At 51.2% G+C, this 24856-nt stretch overlaps 1 protein-coding gene across 1 annotated transcript; it reads left to right on the top strand.

The window, feature by feature from the left end:
- Positions 1-915: 915 nt before the first annotated feature.
- Positions 916-18521, top strand: CLU (clusterin). Its single transcript, XM_052644838.1, has 9 exons — positions 916-1026; positions 5101-5217; positions 6610-6758; positions 9066-9236; positions 11134-11542; positions 13348-13449; positions 16918-17147; positions 17850-18019; positions 18270-18521. The coding sequence occupies exons 2-9, from the start codon at positions 5139-5141 to the stop codon at positions 18277-18279; spliced, it is 1320 nt and encodes a 439-aa protein (XP_052500798.1). The 5' UTR covers positions 916-1026; positions 5101-5138; the 3' UTR covers positions 18280-18521.
- The last annotated feature ends 6335 nt before the right edge of the window (positions 18522-24856 follow it).

The following is a 24856-nucleotide window of genomic DNA, read 5'->3' on the forward strand; positions in this document are numbered from 1 at the left end:
CAAAGCCCCTGCCACAGGGAGTCTGTTGGCAAGCTTCCTCCTGCCAGCAGAGGGAACTTGGGGCTGGTGGAGATGAGTGAAGGCTTTTGCAGATAGGATCAGCAGCATAATTTGAGAGGCCCTGGGCACAAGGAAAACGCAGGGCCCCTTGTTCAAACACGATTGAGAATTTCAAGACTTGGACAGTAGCTTATCAAATAACGCACGGGGCAGCAGGGTCCCATGTTCATGAAGCCCACCCGGTTTGGCTGAGTCTCAAGTGGATGGGGACAACATTTAGTTAAGGTCCAGGAATCAGAGAGTCAGGGAGGCCTTATGATTTCCCAAACGGATGCTCTGTTCATTCCCAAGAACCTGTTTCTGTTCCTGCCGCCTAGCAGGTCTGCCATGGGATCACCAGGTCACTGTAGTGGTTTGGGAAGCGGTCATTTCACTCTTTCTGTGTTCCTTCTCTATCACGACATCCCTCTCCATTACAGCCCTGTTATTTCTGATGCTGTTAAATGGAGCCGGAGGAGTGGCGCAAGTGAGAAACTAACGTTCAATCGGGCAGCGGAATTGTGAGTTTTGATTTGGGAGTAGGCACCAGCCTGGGGCGCGGAGCATCCCTCCACTTCTGCGGAGCTGGGGGCTCGCCGTGCACGTTAATTCAGGCTCTTCCCTCCTGGGGGCGCCGTGCCCCAGCTCTGAGCCCCAAGGGTGCGATCCCGCACCCCAACGTCTGTCTCCGCTGGAGCCTTTCGCGGTGCCAAAGCGCCCCCCTGCGCCCCCCGCTGAGTGCTGCACCGGATCTCTCCCCCCCTCCACCCCCGGCCAACTGCCCGCCCCCCGCATCTCAGCACCCCCTCCCGCGCAGGCTTCCAGAAAGCTCCCGGTGCTTTCTACGGCATTCTTTGGGCGTGAGTCATGCAGGTTTGCAGCCAGCCCCAAAGTGGGTGTATACGCAGCGGAGCGCTATAAATACGGGCGCCTCACGGTGTTGTGCACGCGGCGTGGCCAGGAGGAGCGCGCGGGCAGCGGTGACCGGTGAGACGTCCCCACCGTTCCAGTTCCCTACGGGGAGCCCCGCCGCCGGGACGATGAGCGAGGGGGTGGGGGTGGAGGTGGCCGCCGGGCTAGGAGAGGATGATCGCTGGTAGTTACAGGGCTGTCAGAGGGGCGCTTTGGGTGGAGTCGGGAGATCAGGGAAGGCAGGTGACCGGAACCCCATCGCCTGCGAGCCTGGCGGGGTCCGAAAATTGCTGGGGTCGGCGCACAGGCAAGGACTCGGGAGCCCTTTTGTTCATGAACTCCAATCACAGTTCTGTGGGGATAAACAGGATAGGTGTAGTGAACCTCTTTTTGTAAAGATGGAGAAATTGACATTTGGAGGACTGCCGCAGACGCTGGAGGCCAGGCTAGTTAGTGGCAGAGCTGGCCCGCTCTGAGAGCCTTCCTGCAGCATTTTCCTTGGAAAGGCGCTGATATCTCCAGGGGTGGCAGTCAGCTTGAGCGCGTGAGTCATCTTGTTTGCTCCCGAGTTCTCTAGTTCTCTGGCTAGTGTGTTTATAAGTATGATGTTTTAAGTATACATTGTGTGCGTGCTCCATCGTGTCCGACTCTGGTACCCCATGGACTGTAGCCTGCCAGGCTCCTCTGTCCACGGAATTCTCCAGGCAAGAATACTGGAGTGGGTTGCCATTTTCTCCTTCAGGGGATCTTCCCAACTCAGGGACGGAACCCGCATCTCTTGAGTCTCCTGCATTGGCAGGCAGATTCTTCACCACTGAGCCACCTGGAAAACTCTTTCTCCTTCCTAATGCCCCAGAGTACATCAGAGAAACGTGTCACACAACCTCCATCAGATTTCAGACGTCTGATTCAAAACTGTCACATTTTAAAGATGAAAATCTGGAAGAATAAACAGAAAGAAAAGTCTCCAAAGATAAACAGAAAGTAGGTATAAGAATTGGGATTAGAACCCAAGTCTTGACCTTCCAGAATTTCTGGACTTACTGAAAAAAAGAAGCTGATTATTACTATTTAAGAGTGAGGTTAAGAATTTAAGAGTAAGTACAAATTCTATAAAAGGATGCTCTTGAGAGTGTTCGTTATAATAATAGTCAGAAATTAAAGACAATTTAAATGCTCAGCCTTGTGGGATGGCAAAACAAGGTACACCAGAAAAAAGACTATTACACAGCCATGAAAGTATGCTTTTAGAGTGTATTTGAAGATAGTAGATGTAAAGGACCCAATTGCATAGAAAAGAGGAAAGATACTGCAGTGCTATTGTTTGCCTCTGGAGGGTGTGAATTACAGGTGAATTGTTTTGTTTTTCATTTAGATAGAGTTTACTTATTTGGGGAGAGAGTAGGAGGGGAGCTTGGGCTTTGAACCCTGCAGCTTACTCTGCCTGATGGTGTCCTCCCCAAGGCTTCTTCTGGGGAAAGGAGGGCCTTTGAGTGGCTTGTTTAATCAGAGCAGTTGGCAACCAGGTGCCTTGGTCTGAAAATGGGAGGGGAGGGGAGTTAGTGCAAAGGGAGGGTAATTTGGCTGCACAGCCGCTGTTCTCATACTGTCTGTTCTTCGGCTAGTATCAGTATTGCTACTGCTGCTGCTGCTAAGTCGCTTCAGTCGTGTCTGACCCTATGCAGCCTCATAGATGGCAGCCCACCAGACTCTGCCGTCCCTGGGATTCTCCAGGCAAGAACACTGGCGTGGGTTGCCATTTCCTTCTCCAATGCATGAAAGTGAAAAGTGAAAGTGAAGTCATTCAGTCATGTCTGACTCTTTTTGACCCCATGGACTGCAGCCTACCAGGCTCCTCTGTCCATGGGATTTTCCAGGCAAGAGTACTGGAATGGGTTGCCATTGCTGTCTCCAAGTATCAGTATTACTTGGAAGCTTTTTAGCACAGCAGTCTCGGAATCAGAATCTGGTGTGATAACAAGACTCCTGGCTAATTCCCAGGTACTTTTAAGAAGCCGATTGCTTCATTAAGGCAAAGCCTGGAGCAGGGAAGGACTGCAGGTGGCCTCTGTGTGCCTGCTTCAGTTTCTCTGTCCCTGTCTCTACATGTGGGACATGTCTCTACATGTCCTCCCACTTCCCTGAAAGATATCGTGCCAGTGCCCACAGTTGGTCCTACGTCTATTTTTGAAGGAGTCAGAATTTCCTGTGGTGACATAAGACTCTTGTGTTTACAGAACAAATTCAAATCTCTGAGGTCTGTATTAGGTCCGTTTTACAGATGGAAAAACTGAGGCTCCAATTTCAGTGACTTGGTGTCAAGGAAAGAACACTGGACTGGGGGATTGGGAGGGCTGGGTTCTCAATCCTGGGGTTGCCACCTGCTGGTAGGCCTTGGGGAGCCCCATCGTGTTTCTGGGTTCTGCCTCCCCTCTGAGGTGGAGGATTGAATGGGAGACAGGTCCCTGTCCCAGCTCTCAGCTCCATGGCTCCGGTGGTCTCCAGACTCCTGATGGCAGATCCTGTACTGACCCCTGGGTTTCTGGACTCCTCATCCAGTGCTCTTGCCTTTGACTTCCCTGACTTCCCTGCATCTCTTTTCCTTCGGACCCAGTGCCCTGTCTTCCGGTCCAAGCCTATTTCGAAGGCTGGTATATGGGTTTCTCAAAAGCCTTCACTTATGGGGGGTGCTCTGCTGGAGGGGTGTTTCTTTCTCTCTGGCTTTGTCTCTCTGGCATGACAAAGCCTCTGTCCCTGCTTGAGGCGTTTCAGGCCTCAGTGAGCAGCTGGGGCAGTGCCTGGCAGACCCGAAATAGCGCCCTGGCTCAGCCGCCCACCCACCATCTCTGGAGAGGTCAATGACCCGCTCTTCTCTCCCACGCTGCTCAGGGACCACAGCCCAGCTGCCTTACTAATTGCATCTCAGGAGAGACTTGCCTTATTCATGTTCTCCCAGGGTCTCAGCCTACGGAGCTGAGAGCAGCTTTGGAGTGAGCGTCATTCCAGGAAGGGGAGAGCCCCTTCCCTTTCTTGTTAGGGGAAGCGGGTGAGTTCAGATGATAAGTTGCGGGGAGGGGTGCAGCGGAAGGGATGCGGGGGGAGGGGTTTCTGTTTTGCAACAACTTCAGCTTTGGGGAAAGGATCCATTGTGTAAGACCAGCTGGTCCAGGGTTCAGGCAGCCAGCCGAGTGTGGTGGAAGGACCTTGGCAGACGCGCTGTGGTGTGTTAAGAGAGACCAGCTGAGTGAAAGGGACCTGGCAGAGCAGAGAGGTGCTCCTCCCAGCAGGACTTCTTCTGGGGAGGCTCCTTGCCCTCCCCGCCCCTCCCCCGACCTCGCCACATCCCCCTCCCCAATCCTTTGGCTTTGCCCCTCCCTCGCTACGCTCCCTGGAGACCACTGTCCTCGCCTTGCTCTACTCTCATCCACACCTCCTGCCTCAAGTCTCACGCTGGTGATGACAAATGGATTTATTTTCCTGTGCCAACCCAGAGGGTCTGAGGCTGTCAGTGCCTCAGGCCCTCAAAACAGCCTCAGACCCTCGAAAAGCACTTTCAGGAGGTGTCGAGACGCGGCTGGGGACAGTGCTGTGATCGATTGGTGATGCCTGCTGTGGGCAGGCTTGGTGATGTCAACAGCAGGGGGCTGGCTGCACTCTGGGCTGCAGTCCCCACGTTAGGGGGATGGAATAGGCCGGATGAGTGACCCAGGAGAGGTGTGTTCAGAGTTGAGTTTGGTGTGAGCAGGTATCATCAGATGGATGTCCTCTCTGGATGCAGACAGTTCCTGTGCCTTTTTCTGGCACAGTCAGCTGTGATGAGAAGAGGAGGAGGAGGGGGAGGAACAGGCGGAGGGTAGCTTGGACCTGAGTCCGGTGGTTCTGACTCCAGATCCTCGTTTCTTCTGTGTGAGGCTGCTTTCCTGCGGTTCTTCCCGGTACCTGCTGCCTCCCACTTTCTTTTGAAAGTGCCCATTGGCAAGACTGATCCTTTCTTGTCCAGTCCCTGGGATAAAAAGGCATTGATGCAAGTAAGGGCATAGCAGAGGGCCAGGCCTCAGCAGGGCTCCAGGAGAGCAGGCGGCAGGCTGGGCCGGAGACCAGCGGGCTGTCTAGCTGTTGCCATGACAGTTCCCTGTTCTCTACAAACAGAGGCGTGCTGGGATTCCAGAAGTGGAGAAGGAGGCAAGATGAAGACTCTACTGCTGTTGGTGGGGCTGCTGCTCAGCTGGGAGAGTGGCCGGGCAATCTTGGACAAAGAGCTCCAGGGTAAGTGACCAGGTCCCCAGGGGTCAGAGACCATTTCCGCCCTGTGCATTGGATCTGGTTTGCTCTGCTCAGGCCCCTCTCTGAGCCCTCTGTCGCCAGCCCAGGCTCCTTGTGGTCAAGTTGTCTTCAAGGCACTTTCAGGTGGAACCCAAGCCCTTTCTGACCGCTCCATCTCCTTCAGCTGTTCCCTTCCCAGGCCGCTTGGCCCAGCGCCCACACTTCCCCCATGACGCTCCTTGAGGCCTGGACCACTGGGGCCTCTGTGGACTTCCCTTTGAGTTTCCATAAAGCTCACTACCTGTATCTGCCACCTTGCCACCTAGAAAACCAATGCTCTGGATTCAGGAAAGAGGAAATATCATTTATTAGGAGGGCTTGTCATCCTTCAAAGCCCAGCTTTTGCTTCCCCTCTTCTCCTAGGTCCTTCCTGACACCTGTCTTCCCTCTGCTTCACTCTCGTCCTACGAGCTGACCAACTCTCCGGGGTAGTAGTTAGAAGCCCTAATGTTGAGATCAGAGGTGGGTGGGAATCTGTCTCTGCCCTCCCCAGCTGTTATAACACTGGGTTATTCCTCCTCTGGGGTGTGTCGGCTCCAGTGTTCGCATTTCTGAGCAGCTGGCTGTAATTGATTCTCAGGCCCTGGGTCTTCAGTGTGCCCTGGAGATGGAACCCGGCATGTGAGTATCTTGACCTCACTATGATTCTTCATCCTCATTTGTGCAGTGGGGTGAAGGCAATGTTGAGAGTCTTAAATAAATTGCATGTGAAGCATCCAGTGTGGTGCTTGGCCCAGGATAAGCACCAGAGAAGCATGGGCTGTTACTTTCAGTACCTCGGTGACATTATCTCATTGTATTTGTCACACGATGTGGTGTCTGATCACAGTCTCACCTCCGTGTCCCTGTCACCTGATACCATCCATCAGAACAAAGATGAAATTCAGATGTTTGCTTAAACTGCATTCCAGAAGAAATTGTATCCAAAAGGATACTATTTTATATTTTGATGCTTAAACAATTACGCTTCCAGGATTTTTTTTTTTCCCTGAAAATTTTCTTCCGCAGCTGGTTAGGCTGCTCTTCCAGCGTCCCAGGAGAACACTGGGTTATTCCTCCTCTGCTGTGTGTCTGCTCCAGTGTTCGCATTTCTGAGCAGCTGGCTGTAATTGATTCTCAGGCCCTGGGTCTTCAGTGTGCCCTGGAGATGGAACCGGGCATGGAACCCGGGTCAGGGTGAAGCTGGGACCCTGAAGGCTGCCTGCCAAGGAGACCCCAGCCATGGCAGCCCCTAGACCCCCTGGCCTTTCAGACCCTGTAAACTGGTTCCAGGGTTGTATTCCCAGCACCGTCCCTTCCTCTCACATCATCCACCTGCCTGCCCTTTTCCTGCAGAAATGTCCGCTGAGGGGAGTAAGTACGTGAATAAAGAAATTAAAAATGCCCTCAAGGAGGTGAAACAGATAAAGACCCAAATAGAACAAACCAATGAAGAGCGCAAATTACTGCTCAGTTCCCTAGAGGAAGCCAAGAAGAAGAAAGAGGTAAGGAAGAGCTGAGCTGCCCCCACCTTGATCCTCTGTGCTGGAGGGAGGGCATGGGGAAGCCCTGCCAGGTTGCCATGGTGACCCTCTGTCTTTCCTTCCCGGCTGTGTCAGCTGATATCCAGGGCTGTGGTTAACAAATAGGGAAGGTTTATTTGCTTTTGAAAGCTTCAAGGGGTGAGATTTTGGATCTGGTTTCGTTTCAAGCCTGGCCTAGAGCCTGCTGCCCAGATTCATTTCAATAGATTTTTCTAAACCCCGATTGTGTGCAAGCTCCAAGGTCGGCTTTGGGTAGGGTCTGTCATTGTCACAGGTTAGGAGGTGGATGTCACCCTTCCTTCAGGAAGCTTAATCTAGTGTGAGTAATACCTTTGGGGTACAGCAGGCACACACTATTGCTCACATCTGAGTTCTGGACTACTTTGTAAAGAGACATCTAGGTCCACTGGTAAACACTCAAAACTAAACTACTGTTGTTCAATAAACAGCTTATTTGTGTGGTGCTATGTCGCTTCAGTTGTGTCCAACTCTTTGAGACCCCATGTACTGTGGCCTACCAGGCCCCTCTGTTCCTGGGATTTTCCAGGCAAGAATACTGGAGTGGGTTGCCATTTCCTCCTCCAGGGGAATCTTTCTGACCCAGGGATCGAACCTACTTCTCTTCAATGTCTTCTGCATTGGCAGGCGGGTTCTTTACAACTAGTGCCACCTGGGAAGCCCAGCTTATTTGAAAAATAAATAGTCTCCTTGAAGATATCCTCAAATTCTACTTCTGTTGCTACCCTAACCCAATGACAGAAATGCTGAAATGGGGCCTACGGTCCCTAATGCATGGAGTGAAATCATTATAAAGACTCAGAGAAGTTCTGCAGTAAAGGAGCATATGTGACTTCATTCAACCCGAGTGCTTTCCAAATCCAATTGACCAGGGAATCCATTAATTTTTTTCCTGATAACTTGTAGCACAATTTCATGGAAGCCACTTACAGAAATGTTGGCCTGGGTGCAGCCCTTTCTTTGAAACTTAGTGGCCTTTCTTGGCATGAGTAGAAATTCCCACCATGCTATGAGAAGGCTTCTAGAGTCCACGGAGAAGTGGCAAGTCTTTTTCTTGAATATTTGTGCTACTCACTGGAATTTGATAGTTGACAATCTATGATAAAGCACATCATGTTTGGAAAAAGACTCCATGACTTCTCAGTTGAGGAATATGGGAACGGGAAAGAAAGGAATTGCCTGTGAATTGGCCTAGTAGAAGGCATGGTGGCCTTCCCCATTTGGGAGCAAGAGGCAGTGGACACGGACCAGAGGGACAGGGAACATGAAGCAGGGAAGGACCTCACATAGCTCCTCCTCGTCACACATTCCTAGTGTAGCTTCATTTGGGGGTTTGGGTGGTCTACTTAATTCCTTGAAGAGTAATACACTCATTTATCAAGATTTTAATATAGAAAAGCAGAAGAGGAAAAGTTTTTCCATAATCCTTTTACCTTAGGACAATTCCTTAGGCATCTAAAGATACCTGCATTTGATCTATTTCTTGCTACTTTTTCTCCTCTATACTTTTTGGACAGTGGCTATACTCAAACTCATGAATTTTTTAATGTGAGAAATGCTTATTATAATATTTAACACTTATTATAAGCACCCTTGGTAATGCTACCCTGTTTACCATTTGTAGGTACCACAGTTTCCTTAACTGGTCCCCTAGTTTTGAGGATCTGAGTCGACACCAGTATTTTGTTTTTGCCATTCACAAATATTGAAACAAATATCTTCAGGCATATGAACTTCTCCTTTATTGCAGGAAATCCTTGGGATAGATTCTTGCAGACTTACCGGGTCAAATGTCATGGTCGTGTTAGAGAGTTTTGGTAGTAGATGTGACCTTGAATTTGGAAGCTTACCTATTACCGTGGTATGCCAGGGGCTGTGGTTGCCATAGAGAAACAAGATTCGGGGAAGCTTTGGAAGATGACATTGAAAGTCCTGAAGTTGAGAGTAGAAAGTGGGGTATTTAGTGCGAGGGGAGAAGTCTTGGGGTAAAGACTGTAGGTGCAGCGTCAGAGAAAGAAGTCCAGATGAGCTCTAGGGGCCAGAAAGGAGTAAGGAGCAGGATGAAGATGGGAGGATGTTTAAAACCAGATGAGAACGGACATCCACGTGGCAAATGCAAACCAGGGCAGGGATGGAAACAAGCACCCCATGTGCCCAGGTTGGGCAGAGGTGGGAGGGCCCACCCATGCCTACCTTGGGCAGGGGAAGCCTGTGGTTTCTATGGCTAAGCCAGCCTGTGTCATCCCCTAGGATGCCCTGAATGACACCAGGGATTCTGAAAACAAGCTGAAGGCGTCCCAGGGGGTGTGCAATGAGACCATGACGGCCCTCTGGGAGGAGTGTAAGCCCTGTCTGAAGCAGACCTGCATGAAGTTCTACGCGCGGGTGTGCAGAAGCGGCTCGGGACTCGTTGGCCACCAGGTGATGAGGGCCCCGCTCCTTCAGCACAGCATGGCTTGGGGTGGGGAGTGAGGAGAGCTGAAGATGCTTTTTTGATTCTGCACCGAGTTCCAAGTCAGGGGAGGGATTTCCCCACCAAGGGCTTCTCTCATACCATCTGGGTGCCCTGCAGTTCAGCTCAAGTTGGACCCCATCTACCCGGAGACAGCCTCAGACCCCACAGGTTCAGGGCTCAGTCCCACAAGACTGCCCCATCACACCCACCCCCAACTTCAACAGCCAGTCAGAAGTCCAGGTGGTTACCTGTGCTTCTGACTGACTGGCTGTAGATTAGAGGGTTCCATGACTGCTTCCTTTTGTTGCTGTTGATTCGCTGAGTCGTGTCTGACTCTTTGCAACCCTATGGACTGTAGCCTGACAGGCTCCTCTATCCATGGGATTTCCCAGGCAAAAATACTGGAGTGAGTTGCCATTTCCTTCTCCCAGGGATCTCCTTGACCCAGGCATCAAACCCAAGTCTGCTACAGGTGGCTTGCCCCCTTAGGTGCAATTAATTTGCTCGAGAAGCTCACAGAACCTGGAAAAACATTTCACATAGTAGATAATCAATGTTATAGAAGGATATAACTCGGGGGATTTCCCCAGTGGTCCAGTGGTTTAAGTATCTACCTTGCAGTGCAGGGGACATGAGTTCGAACCCTGGTTGGGGAACTAGGATCCCACTTGCCATGGGGTAAATTTCACATAGGTAAAATCATTTTTAAAAAAGCCACGAATGGGTGACCAGCCCATTGGTCACCCATTTAAAAAAATAATAAAAATAAAAGGATATGAGTGAGGAACAGCAAGATGGAAGAGATGCCCAGAGCTAGAGATGGGGAGTGGTGGGTGTCCTTCGTGTCCTCCCCAAGTGCAACAGTTTCTTGCATCTCCTTGGTGCATGTGTCTATCAACCCAGAAGCTTTACGAGCCCATCCTTTTGGATTTAATAGAGGCTTCACTATACCAGCATGACTGATTAAATCATTGGTCATTGGTCACTGATTCAGTCTCCAGCCCCTCCCCTCTGTAGAGATCAGGGGCTGGGGCTGAAGGCACTAGCCCTTTAATTATGTAGTTCGCTCCGGACAGTCAGCCCCCATCCTTAGTTGCTTTCCAAAAGTCACCTCCCTAACGTAACAAAAGACACCTTAATTGCTCTTATCACAGGAAATTCCAAGACCTTTAGGAGCTTCTTGTCAGGAACCGGACTATATATATGTATATGTATATATACATATTTCTTACGATAAATCACAGTATCATAGCTTCATTTCGCATGTCAGTTGCAATTGATTAATTCTGGCTGCATTGGGGCCCAGAGTGTGTGATTGATTGGTAATGTCTGCTATGAGTGCAGTAATGCAGAAATGTGAAAAACACCTGTGCCAGGTATTTGCCATCTTAAAAGATTCTCATCCAGCTATTCTTAGCTGCATAAGTTAACAAATGGCTCCACGGTAGGGCAGAGCCCTGTGTCCTCTTTAGCAAAAGGAACTAAGAATTTTTAGTATGCTAATATTGATCTACCCTCCCCTGCAGGCCTTGCTCAATTAGGACTCATGAATTTTGCCCTTCCCCAGAGTCCTATTGGTTGGCACTTGGCTGATTGGGGAGGGGGGGGTCAAAGAGGACAGAAGACTAGTCTCACCTGACAGGTCTTGTGACTTTCTTAGCCTCACGGGTCTTCTTACTCCTCCCTGCTGGGGTCAGTAGAATGGAAGGGGGCTGGCCTGGACGTTTCAGAGATGGGGAGCCATGCCCAGCTGGGCCTCCCACCCTCGGCTGTGACTCTGAGATGTCCCAGGTGCAGCTGGGGTGGGCCTGGCCCATCTTGACAAAGGGGAAGCATCCCTGACTCCCCCATCTCCTGTCACAGCTCGAGGAGTTCCTAAACCAGAGCTCCCCCTTCTACTTCTGGATCAACGGTGACCGCATCGATTCCCTGATGGATAATGACCGGGAGCAGAGCCACGTGATGGATGTCATGGAGGACAGCTTCACCCGGGCGTCCAGCATCATGGACGAGCTCTTCCAGGACCGGTTCTTCCCCCGGAGGCCCCAGGACACTCAATACTACTCCCCCTTCAGCTCGTTCCCAAGGGGGTCACTCTTCTTCAATCCCAAGTCCCGCTTTGCCCGGAACGTGATGCCTTTCCCCTTGTTGGAACCCCTCAACTTCCACGATGTGTTTCAGCCCTTCTACGACATGATCCACCAGGCCCAGCAGGCCATGGACGCCCACCTGCAGAGGACTCCCTACCACTTCCCCGTGACGGAATTCACAGGTGAGAAGGAGGGGGATGAAAACTCAGTTCTTTGAGATGCTTAACCTAGTCACACAGGCTGTGATGCTGAACAGACGTACAAATAGCTAAGGAGCTAAGGAAGTGAGGAGGCAGGGAGCCTTAGATGCTCAGATCTATGCCCAGGACTTGGCCTGTATCGTCTGAATCCCCCAAAGAGCAACCTGGGGAGGGGGCTACCATCCCTGTTTGACAGGGAGTGTAGGAACATGCCCAAAGGTTCACGGACATCCCTGTTGGCTCAGCTGTAAAAAATCGGCATGCAATGCAGGAGATGTGGGTTTGATCCCTGGTTTGGGAAATCCCCTGGGATGGTCAAATCTAGCCCTACAGGACTTGTAACTCTGGTATTCTTTTGAATTTTCCAGGCTCCTTCCAACAACTGGTGGGCATGACACTATTTCCTCTAGGGTAGGGTTCCCCAGCCTCTGGGATTTAATGCCTGCTGATCTGAGGTGGAGCTGGTGTAATAGTAATAGACATAAAGTGCACGATAAATGTAACGCTCTTGAATCATCCTGAAACCATCCCCTACCCACCCCCTCCGTGGTCCATGGGAAAATTGTCTTCCACAAAACTGACCCCTTGAACCAAAAAGGTTGTGGACCACTGCCCTTGAGGGCTAGACCCCTTTGTCTTGGGAACTCAGGTGCTTTATATGGATGCCATGCATATATTGGCAATGAATTATATAATCAGCTCACTGTACAGTTAAGAAAGCTGTTTGTGGCTATAACCTTAGGGTCTGGTAGAGAATGGGCACATTGCGAGTATCTTTTGAATGAATGAACTCTAACACGGACACGAAAAGCCGAAACTTTCAGACGTGATTTCTTTCATTGAACCAGTAGACTCTGGTTGGCCAACCCCATCGCCTAAATGCTACGGCTGGGCCAGCACTGTGTTCTGGCTTGTAATGGATTGGAAGTGCGGGAGGGTGCTGACTTAAACAGGTCTCCCTGGTGGCTCAGTGTTGAAGAACTCACCTGCCAATGCAGGAGACGTGGGCTCGACCCCTGAGTTGGGAAGATTCCTTGGAAAAAGAAGTGTCAACCTGCTCCAGTATTCTTGCCTGGAGAAGCCCATGGACTGAGGACCCTGGCAGGCTACAGCCCATGGGGTCGCAAAAGAATCTGACACAGCTTAGCAGCTAAACAACAAATTGACCTGAACAAGCATTTCCTGCATATCCATAAGGTTGCGGGGGGTGGGGTGGTGGTGAAGTGAAGTGAAGTCGCTCAGTCGTGTCCGACTCTTTGTGATCCCGTGGACTGTAGCCCACCAGGCTTCTCCGTCCATGGGATTCTCCAGGCAAGAATAGTGGAGTGGGTTGCCATTTCCTTCTCCAGGGGATCTTCCCAACCCAGGCCCTGTGTTATAAGGAGGTTCCCAGGTAAATCTTACTCCTGCCTTCAAGGAGCTTGCTGCCTGGCCAGGGGGAGAGAAACAAGACAAGACAGAATGCAGAGCAAAACGGGTTATGATACCAAAGAGAAGTACACACAGCTAAGGGAGTGTGGAGGTGGGAGAGGTGTCAGCCGGTGAAGGAGATGAGAGGGTGGCCATGCCCAGCTCAGAGGGGCCTGGGAGCCACCTCCTGGTCCCACTGCAGGGAGTCTCACTGCTGGTCCGAGCCTGGAAGACCAGCGGTCTTCAGGCAGACAGCCAGATGCCAACCTGCTCTGCCCGCAGAATCATCTCAAAGGGCCTGACAGTGGTGTGGAAGGGCTCAGAGAGATGGGGGCAGCCCATGTTGCTCTGTGTGACTTGTCCCCGTGTGTTCCCAGAAAACAACGACCGCACTGTGTGTAAGGAGATCCGCCACAACTCCACGGGATGCCTGCGGATGAAGGACCAGTGTGAGAAGTGCCAGGAGATCCTGGAAGTGGGTGAGTCAGGGACCCCCTGGTCTCCTGTGTCTTCAGGTCCCCAACACCTCACTGGGGTTCCCTTGAGGGGCTCAGGTGGGTGGGAGTTTAATGCCAGCTCTGCTGCCTTCCAGCTGTGGCTTTTAGGTGGGGGGGATTGTCCTTTGCTCGGCTCTGCCTGGATCCCCATCTGGGGTTGAGGGTTAAGATGCAGAGTTGTCCCTGAGGTCAGGAGACAGAATGCTTATCACATCAGCTCATGGTTAACAGGCTGACTGTGGGAGCGGTGGCTGTGCTTTCTACAAAGCTGTCATCCTGTGACTTCCTCCAGTTAGTCTGTTCCCAGGGGCCAAACCTAGTATACGTCTTCTTTTTTGGCTGCAGACGAAAATTTAGATAGTATGTTGTTGTTCTGCTGTTTTGTCGCTAAGTTGTTTCTGACTCTTCGCAACCCATGGACTGTAACCCACCAGGCTCCTCTGGCCATGGGATTTCCAAGGCAAGAATACTGGAGTGGGTTGCCATGTCCTACTTCAAGGGATCTTCCCAACCCAGGGATTGAACTCAAGTCTCCTGTTTGGACAGGCAGATTCTTTACCACTGAGACATCGAGGAAGTGCTTCGACAGCACGGAGACTATTAAACTGTTGCCGTGTGTTTGTTACTAAATACCTTTCTTCTCAACACTTACAAACATTTACTCTTCTCCCTAGAATAACTGGGGTGGCTGCTTTTCTTACAGAGGAGGAGACTGAGTTAGAGGTTTGGTGACCTGCCAAGATTACTGGATGCCCCTCCTGAGGGGGTGTTTGGGAGATGTTCCCCACCAGGGCTGCTGTGTTCTCTGCCCTGAACATATGGTCTCTCCTTGGGGTACCTTCGCTTTCTGGCCACCTTCCCTGTGGTTGGTTGGTCCCTGAGTTAGAGGAAATAGCTCTCTTCCGCTGTTGCTTTCTGTTTTACCAAGGGGACTGAATTCTTTCTACTTGGAGGTCAACAGCTATAAAAGCAGTTGACACACAAAACTTCCTGGCTCACAAAAGTCTATGCCTGGAAGGAAGGAGTTAATTATTTCCCTGTACTGAGTGGATCGATCCCGGTTGGTGTGTCGGGGGGAGGTGGTAATGGTGTTTGCTTTGCATTTAATGCTTTTGGGTGCCTGGGCACCCCTTCAGAGTCTAGTTAAATATTTCTAGTCTCAGTGCTGTGATTTTAGAAGCCACTGCAAAAGTACAAGTGCTATACGAGGCTGATCTGTGAAGGAGTAAGGTGAGTCCACAAACCCGCCTCTTGGGTTTAGCCCATAACATACCATAGTTAGAAAGCCGTAAATCACATAGTGCCTCACGGTGAGAAGGTCACCTTAGGGCCAGAAGGAGAGACCTACCCACGCCCAAGCTCAGATTGGTGCCCCTGCTACTGATCTTAACCGACACTGATCACAACTTCCTGAAACGCTGGCTTTCTTTCCGCCATTGAGGAAGCATGTGTGTGCTGCCTGGGACCTCCAGCCTGGACTTTTGCAGTCTCCATTCTCCTGGCATTTTGAACCAGATCATTCTTTTTTTTTTTTTAATGATAGGCTTCATCATTTTTTAAATAACTATTAAAAAATGTTTTTATCTGGCTGCACTGGGTCCTAGTTGTGGCATGCAGGGTCCTCATTGCGTCATGCGTCGCAGTGGATGGGCTCAGTAGTTAAGGCATGCAACGTGGGATCCTAGTTCCCCAACCAGGGATCAACCCCATGACCCCTGCACTGCAAGGCGGATTCTCAACCACTGGACCCCTGGGGAAGTCCCTGGACCAGATCACTGTTTGTGATGGGGGCTGCTGTGCACTGTAAGTTTAGCAGCATCTCTGGCCTCTAGCCCCTGGATGCCAGGAACCTCCCACTGCCAGCGCCCACCGCCCCCGCCCCCGCCACCCCCGCCAGTTGTGACAACCAAAAGTGTTCTCAGACCTTGTCAAATATCCCTGGGGACAGCGCCGCCCCAGGTGAGAGCCACTGCCCTAGGCTGCATCCCGGTTGCCAGTGACTGTCCTTATTTTCAATGACTCCCTGGCGCAGAGAGTTTAGTCATGGTGCGTATTTCTCAGCCCAGCCGATTGTTCATAATCTTATGTCTTGCTCCACCTAACATTTTATTTTAATTTAATAGAAATGATTATAACCAGCATGATGAAGCATGCAAGAACTCCTCCTTTTCCCTGACTTGCTTGAGTTTCCCTGACTTGCTTGGGGATATTTTTCAGCAATTAAGGGAGAGAAAAACAGAGAGTGTTTAAAGAGAATGTTGTTTCAGCTCTTGTTTATCTCACCATCTGCAGTGGGTAGGGCTGGAGGTGGGGACCAAAAGCAATGAACTGCCCTACTCTCTGGTGAGGTTGGCAGCCAGCCACGGTGGGCAGGTGGGCAAACCTGGACCCACAGCCCTCAGTCCCTGTGTGCTCGTGGTCCGAGGATCCTGGCTGGCTCTTCTGCTACCTAGGTTCTTGGGTCCAGAATTTCCAACTCTATAGATACAGGCTAGCTTGGAGAACTTTCCGGAGCCATAGACTGAGCAGCAAGAGCCCAAGTTTAAGAGTGACAGCTCTGGGTTCACCATCCTGACCTCCCAAATCGTTCATCCTATGACTTTGGGTAAATGCTCAGTTTCATTGCTGGACATCAGAATACATCAGACCATTAGTGATCACTGCTATCCAGAGTGCTTGGTAATGCCTGGGCATAGGCATAGCTGCTGCTGCTGCTGCTGCTAAGTCGCTTCAGTCGTGTCTGACTCTGTGCGACCCCATAGACAGCAGCCCACCGGGCTCCCCCGTCCCTGGGATTCTCCAGGCAAGAATACTGGAGTGGGTTGCCATTTCCTTCTCCAATGCATGAAAGTGAAAAGTGAAAGTGAAGTCGCTCAGTTGTGTCCGACTCTTAGTGACCCCATGGACTGCAGTCTACCAGGCTCCTCCATCCATGGGATTTTCCAGGCAAGAGTACTGGAGTGGGGTGCCATTGCCTTCCCCGATAGGCGTAGCAGTACCGGACAGATAGCAGCTACAGATAACATCCACCATTTCTGGAAATGATTCCTGAGGGGACAGGGCAGTGAGAGGATCTCCTGGTCTGAGCACACGGAGTCCCGAGGCCATGCTTCTTGAGGTGTGGGGCAATGCCCCTCCTGCCCGTCTCCAGGGAGACAGGGCCTTGCACCCAAAGAGAAATCAGTGATGTCACCAAGACAGTTTACTTCAGCTGACACCATCTCTGAGAGCAAGACTTTCTCGATGAAGACAGCAGGTGCTGAGTCACACTCAGGGCCAGCTCTCTGCTTTGTCTTGGGCTGACCGCGGACGCTTGGTGGAAAGATGGCATTCTGAGTAGCTCTGGCTCAGGTCCCGGCTGCATGACTCTGTTGCTATTGGTCTTCATCCCTGTTGAGCTCTCCCTTCACATTTCTGTCATCTGTCTGTGTTCTTTGCCTCTCTGGGCAGACTGTTCGGCCAGCAGCCCGACTCAGACGCTGCTGCGCCAGCAGCTGAATGCGTCCCTGCAGCTGGCGGAGAAGTTCAGCAGGCTCTATGACCAGCTGCTCCAGTCCTACCAGCAGAAGATGCTCGACACGTCGGCCCTGCTCAAGCAGCTGAACGAGCAGTTCACCTGGGTGTCCCAGCTGGCCAACCTCACGCAGAGCGATGACCAGTACTACCTGCAGGTCTTCACGGTGAGTCCGTGCTGGCCGCGCACAGTCGCTGCGCCCGCGGTGCGGTCTGGAGGTCGTGTGGTCCTCCCCAGGGGTGAAACAGCATCAAGATGTTCACGGGGGCATGTCCGCTTTCGATGGAGCACTGGTCCTACCGCAGGAAGCAAACCCTCAGGCGCAGCGGTGCACGGAGGCCCCGTCGCCCACTGAGGCCGAGTGTCACAGTCCCATTTTATGGGTGAGGAAAGGGCGCAGTTCAACAGCTTACCCCGCATCCGATCACCGTCCAGCTGCAGAGCGAGAGCTGTTTCTGGAGAGCTGCCCTGTCCCACGTAGGAGGCCTCATCAACTGGCCTGTTGTTCTCCTCCAGTGAGAAGAAGTTTCTCTCTAGTACCAGGAAACGTTTCTTTTTCTCTCCCTGCTGCCATTTCTACTACCACCTGGCCAGTGGCTGCCCAAAGGAAGCAGGCAGCTCGAAACCATATTTTATTTGGTGGGGCTCCCCCTGGACTGGCCCTCCATGGAAGGTGTTTCCCCCCCAGCCCCTACACACACACAGACTAGTGTGTAGGGCATTTCTGTTCCCCGAGTTGTATAGAATGTGGAGGTGAGTGAAAAGCAAAGGAGCCCGTGGATCCGAGTGAAGCCTGACTTTAGTTGCCAGCCGAGTCTGTGTTGACTGTCATCCCCGCCCCTTCGTGAGCTTTCTTTTCTCCTTCCAGGTGAATTCCCACAGCTCCGACCCCAGCATCCCATCTGGCCTCACCCAGGTGGTTGTGAAACTCTTCAACTCCTTCCCCATCACAGTGACGGTCCCGCAGGAAGTCTCCAGTCCTAACTTCATGGAGAATGTGGCGGAGAAAGCGCTCCAGCAATACCGCCGGAAGAGCCAGTGAGTGTGTGCCCCCTGCCCCACCGCAGTCCATCTGGAGCCAACAGCATCCTGGGGGTCCATAAAAGGGGGGGCAGCCTGGGCATCACTGGAGCTACAGCCAGAGCCCAGGCAGGAAGTCGGGAAGCTGCTAGGAAGTTTCTTCTTTCTTTGGAGGCTGTTCTTTCTGGGTTGGAGAGAATCAAAGTGTTGGTTGCTGCTTCTCAGGGAGTATCAGCCCTCACCTTCCCCTCCCCTGCTTCTTTTTCAGTGAGGAGTGAGGCGTGAAAGTTGCTTTTGCAAGTATGCAGGCGTCTCCACCCACTTGCCCCTGAGATGAGCTTCAGGCCCCTTTAGAGAGCTGTGCACGTCGCCAGATGACCAGGCCCTGACTTGGAGGTCCTCCTGACCCCACCAGCCTCTCCTTTGAACTCCTCTGAAACGCACTAATGCCTGTGTTTGCCGATCACGGGAAGAACTTGCTCGCATGCCACTAACTCAATAAACCACCTTGTAATCTGAATGCTCTGCTGTGTCCTCTTTTTTTTTTGACTGTGCCCTGAGACATATGGGATCTTAGTTCACTGTTGTTTATTTGCTCAGCCTCTATTGATCTCTATCTATTACAGAACCTGGTAGCCCACCAGGTTCTTCTGTCCATGGAATTCTTCAGGCAAGAATACTGGAGTGAGTTACCATTCTCTTCTCCAGGGGATCTGCCTGACCCAGGGATCAAACCCTCATCTCCTGCATTGGCAGGCAGATTCTTTCCTGCTGAGCCCCAGAGAAGCCCCTTTTAGTTCACTAATGAGGGATCACACCCTCGCCCCCTGCATTGGAAGTGTGGAGTCTGGACCACTTGACCACCAGGGAAGTCCTGGTGTGTCCTCCTTATGCAGATTGTTCTGTTTGTTTGTTTTAACCCCCACATATCTTCATTTGGAATTTGAAAAAAAAAGAATAAAGAAAAGCTGGTGTCTAAGCTGGTATAGTCTCATATAATTGAGAATAAAAGGAGTGGGATGATGAAGCTGGCTCCGTTAAGGATTTCCTGCTTTTAGGAAGAGATGTGCCCAGCAGGCGACTAAAACATGTTTCTGAAAAATGAACCTTTTCCATTTTATTATAAAGCAGATGTGTACTCTGATTGAGGTTAGGGTGATCTCCTGAAGGAATGCATTGAAAATTAGGGTGCATATGGGGTAAAAATAAGGCATACCAGTTATTTTAATACATAATTGATATTTTCCTTCTGGAAAATGTACTCCCCCCAAAAGCAAAATGAAGTTATTTTCTTTTAATTGTGAGAGCTTAGAAATGAATCCCTGTGAAACCTTCTTGACTGTGGCATGGTTTCGTTACTGTCTGTTCTATACAACCTTTATATCCTTCCATCGACCTTAAGAAGTTCTCTTCTGCCTGGATTTTTCCTGGTAACTGTTTACCCCTCGGGGCTTCTCAGGTGTCTCAGTGATAGAGAATCCACCACCAGTGTAGCAGAGGCAGGATTGATCCCTGGGTCAGGAAGATCCCCTGGAGAAGGAAATGGTAACCCACTCCAGTATTCTTGCCTGGAGAATCCCATGGACAGAGGAGCCTGGAGGGCAACAGCCCATGGGTTGGCAAAAGAATCAGATCTGACTTAGCAACTAAACATTTCACCCCTCATTCGGAAATATAGCTGGCCTGCAGCACCCTCAGATTGCCAGCAGGTGGCACTGACTAACTGAGATACTTCTCTTCATATAAAGAAGCCTTTCCATTTATGGACCTAAAGAATCCTGTTCATCAAATATACATCAAAGGGAAATAAAAACCATCTGGATGCACCCCAGGTCTGTAACAAAATCCACATGTAAATTAAAAGCTTAAAATATTCTTAGTTTACTTTTCCTTGTCTCTCTTAAGTTATAAGCACCCTTGCCACACAGACAGCAAGCTTATGTCCACAGAAGCTAGTACTTTAGCATTGCTATCAGGGAAATTCAGAGGAAGGTGTGTGTGATTCACTTACACACACACATTAAATTAGGGTTATGGTTCAGAAGGTATTTGCTAAAATGACCGTAACTGTAAATTCACGTGCTTAGAGCCCATGCTCCACAACAAGAGAAGCCAACGCAACGAAAAACCCAGGCACCACAACTCAAGTAGATCCCACCTGCTGCAACTAGAGGAAACCCACATGCAGCAACAAAGACCCAGTGCAGCCACAAATACCACCTGATGTGAAGAGCCGACTCACTGGAAAAGACCCTGATGCTGAGGAAGACTGAGGGCAGGAGAAGAGGACCATGGAGGATGAGACGGTTGGATGGCATTATCGACTCAATGAACATGAGTTTGAGCAAGCTCTGGAAGTTGGTGATGGACAGGGAAGCTTGGCATGCTGCTGTCCACGGGGGTCACAAGGATCAGACAAAACTGAGCGATGGAACAATAAAAGCCAAAAAAAATAAAAAACCCACCAGAAACTGAATCTGACTCTGAGTTTCACTGGGTGCCCCTTTCCCCCTCCTGTTTCCCTCTTTGCATGGTGGCTTGGTTTGAGGGTCTTTGGACATCCCTCCATCTCCGATAGAAATCTCAGCCTGAGGCCCCGGAAAGCCTGAGGCAGGAGATGAGGTCACCAGGGTGCTGGATGAGACCCGGTGGGGATCTTCTGGCTGGGGGTCTGTGGATAACGGGCTCTTGGTTTCTGGCTTCTAGGATCTTTGTGGCAGACAGGGAGCAGGACTTGATGTTCTGAGAAGAGAGGGCTTGACCTCTGCCTGGCGAGGGCGTGGTGGTGGCACGAACCCCGCTCTCAACCTTTATGTGGACACTTGACTGCCTTCTGCCAGAAACTTGTGATAAGATATCGTCTCTGATGACCGCGAGGTGAAGTGACACCAGACTTGTGCAGCGTGCAGCCTGGGCAACTGTAACCAGGAACCCGGGGCCAGCCACAGTTCTCTAACCCCTGGGCCAATTGTTCTGTGTAATCCCATCAGGTCTCCACAGTTACCTTGAGGGCAGTGGTTACTTCCTCCATAGCCTGGAAAGTTGCCAGGGGTGGCTTTCATCAGAGAAGTGCCCTGTGACCAAGAAGGCCTAGAGGGGAGAAGACCACACCCTAGTTTCTTGTAGCCCGGGTTGCAGCACTGGCCTGAAAAATAGCAGGGAATAGGGGAGCGGTGGGAGCTAAGAAGCCCCCCAGAGCGTGAGGAGAGAGTGCGCCACCAACTGGTGGAGATGGGGATGACAGACAGTCACTCGGCTCAGGCCTCCCCGGGCTCCTGGCATCATCTCTCCTGAGGTTACAGGGTCACGGAGTCTGCCCCTTCCTATTCTGCTCAGGTTTGCGGCCCCCACCTCCTCCTCTGATGGGGGAGAGACAGAGCTCGGCTTTGGATGGGAGAGTGACGTTCCAAAGTAATCGGATCCTTTTATTACCTGTGAGATTTTCAGGAAGTAGAACTATCTGCTTGAGCTATTATCAAGGGACAGAACAGTGGTTAGAATGAATAAAATTACTTTTTGTGTGTGCCTCTGAAGGAATGGAAACTCCACAATTAACAGATTCCCAGAGTCGCATCCACAGTTGAGCAAGAGGTTCAGACAGAAAGTGGACCAAGGAGAGGTAATTGCGAGTGTGGTTGTAGACGTAAAGTGTGTGCCTGGTTGCCCAGTGGTATCCCACCCTTTGCAGCCCCATGGACTGTAGCCCGCCAGACTCCTCTGCCCATGGGATTTTTCAGGCAAGAATACTGGAGTGGGTCACCATGCCCTCCTCCTCCAAGGGATCTTCCCAACTCAAGGACTAAACGTGTGTCTCTTATGTCTCCTGCATTGGCAGCTGAGTTCTTTACTACTAGCACCACCTGGGAAGCATAGACATAATAAGAACCATTTATTTGCAGAAATGCAGAATTGGGATCAAACCCAAGTCTAACTCTGGGGTCCAAGGCCCTTGCCCCAGTGCCTTCTCACAATGAGCATTTGTCCGGTGTTTTCTCGCTGTGACAGGATGGGTTGGCAAACCCAGGAAGTAGCAATATTAAATAGATCTAAAGACAACTCAAGGACTCAGGTCTGCAGAACTTATTAACAGAACTGACGATTACCAAATCCGTCAATAAGATAGCAAGTAAACACTGGGCCACGTGGAACAAATGTACCAGGTTAATAATGAACTCTTTGTTTGCCTCTGAGATATCTCAACCCCTGGTGCACAATCCTCCCAGAAGGTGACATTGATCAGAGTGGGGGGGGGGGGGATGGGCTATGACGGTGCCTCCTGCCCCACCCCCACCACTCTTGCTCTCTAATGGTCAACACTTGCCTTCAGCCAGGTCAAGTCCATTGCAAAGGTGGGGAGAGGTATTCAGGCCACAGAAAGGGGAGGAAGACAGGTCAGCACATTTCTTGCCCTCACCTCTTCCCAGGTGGCGCCGGTGGTAAAGAATCCATCTGCCAGTGCAGAAGACTTAAGAGATGTGTGTTCAATCTCTGGGTCAGGAAGATCCCCTGGAGGAGGGCATGGCAACCCACTGAGAATCCCATAGACAGAGGCGCCTGGTGGGCTACAGTCTGTAGGGTCGCAAAGGGTCGGACACAACTGAAATGACTTAGCATGCGCGTTGACTCCAACATCAAAGGAATAAAGACGGTGATCTTCAACTGGTACCAGGTGTTCTATAATCTCCTCTTGATCTCCAGACCCTTCGGTGCCCAATTCAATAAAAAAAAGAGCACTTGACCCAGTCTGACCGCCAAGCAGTCCCATCACAGTGGTGGAGGTGACAGGTGAATTACTAACTCTAGCCGCATGTCCACAAGAGACTTTTGCCCTCTTTATGAAGGACTTTGTGTACACAGACCACATCACAGAGATGCCCTGACAACATCAAAGGAAGGTATTCGTCCCCCAAATTCAAGCCTGTGCCCCTTATCACCTGCCTGGAGTGAACAAGATATCATTCTTTAAAACAATATCCTCCGATTTTCTGGAGCCCAGCAAAACCATTCTTTTACTCTGAGTGTGCGTAAAAGCATCCATTTGTGGGTGTCAAAAATTAAAGCTAGCCAAAAGTTTGACAATTCTCTCTGGGAAGTTTCTGGAAATGTCTGGGCCTCTCTTGACCCTGTCACATGGAGAAGAAACCCAGGGTGAAAATGAAGATAAGCCAGGCTTGTGTATTTAGTATAGCTTTACTCAGGCACTGCCTTGGATTTTCCCCCTTTAGTTCACGGGTTCCTCAAGGAACCACTTTTCATATTTATTTATCCAGCTTCCACTGCCCCATTCTTGGAATAGCTCCTGCCTTTGGCCTCATTTTTTCATGTGGCCAAATGGTAAAGAACCCGCCTGCCAGTGCAGAAGAGATAAGAGACACAGGTTCGATCCCTGGGTCGAGAAAACCCCCTGGAGTAGGAAATGGCAACCCACTTCAGTATTCTTGCCTGGAGAATCCCATAAACAGAGGACCCTGGCAGGCTACAGTCCGTGGGGTCGCAAAGAGCTGGACATGACTGAGCATACACGGGGACCTACGGGTAAGATCTTCCTCGAAGGGGACCCAGTGACACCCCTTCTAAATTTGTTTTCATTTTTTAACTTTCAATATTTTATTTGGCTGCACCGGATTTCACTACAGCAGGCAGGATCTGTTTCCTTGACCAGGGGTAGAACCTGGGCCCCCTGCGTTGGGTGTGGGGAGTCTTAACCACTGGACCACCAGGAAGTCCTCCACCCCTTCTCAATTTGAAACCTGCTTTTGTAGGGAGAGGTCTGTTCCCTTTGGCCCCCCACCCCGTCCTCCAGGGTTTGCTCCCTTTCCTGAGGCCTTCTGGTGGCATCAGCATTTGAGACTAGCCAGCTTCACGCCTTTAGAGTCAGCCTTGCTTGCTTTCTTGTGTGCTGACTCTTCGGGACCCCATGGACTGTAGCCCACCAGGCTCCTCTGTCCATGGGATTCTCCAGGCAAGAATACTGGAGTGGGCTGCCGTTTGCTTCTCCAGGGGATCTTCCCAACCCAGGGGTCAAACCTGCGTCTCCTGCACTGCAGGCAGGTTCTTTACCACTGAGCCACCTGGGAAGGCCTTTAGGCTCAGAGAGGGAGGCTTCGTTCCTCTAGAGCTCGCACCTCGCAGGATCCCGACAGCTGCCACCAGGGGGCGCCATGAGTCCCTGTTTCAGGTCTCACAGTGGATGCTGACCTTGACAAGGAGGATCAGAGCTGTGCTGTGCTCCACAGATGCTGGGCTTCGCTGCGCCGCCCACTCCCGTCAGCTGACCCACCCAGTCCCTCGTCTGTCTTCCGATCCCAGCCCCTGCAGGTGGCCAGGCTGACTTGGTCAGTTTGGGGTTATCCCCACGCAGAGACACCTGCAAGTGAAGAGAGGGGGCGTCATCTTGGCTTTTAAATGTCCCACATCTTGGCATTCGAGGAGGCTTTCTGAGCAGTAGTACATCCTTCTGGGACCCTCAGAGGTCACCTGGAGCCCTGTCTGGAGCCCTCCCTTTCCCAGCTGTGCACTTGCAGGGTGCAGGGGCTGGGCGGCCCCCCGAGGGGAGAAGCTGCCCACAGTCCACTCACTCCACTTGGTGACAATTACACGTTGCTTTTCAGCCGGTGACTGCTCACTCCAAGTTCAATTTTGAGAACTGCTCAGGGCCCAACAGCCACGATGCTGTGCTATGACTGAGCTTCACACTGGCCCAGGGGACCCCTTGCCTCATCCTTCAAAGATGCTGCCGATGATCACTGTTCACTGTTAGGAGCACAGGTTCTGAGTCTCAACAGCCATGATTTTCTGAGTCCCCTCAGATGAGGAGAGTGTTTGCCTGAGGATAGCACTAAGAGATAGGGGAAG

This window comes from Budorcas taxicolor, chromosome 8 (assembly GCF_023091745.1).
Source record: "Budorcas taxicolor isolate Tak-1 chromosome 8, Takin1.1, whole genome shotgun sequence".
Lineage (NCBI taxonomy): Eukaryota > Metazoa > Chordata > Mammalia > Artiodactyla > Bovidae > Budorcas > Budorcas taxicolor.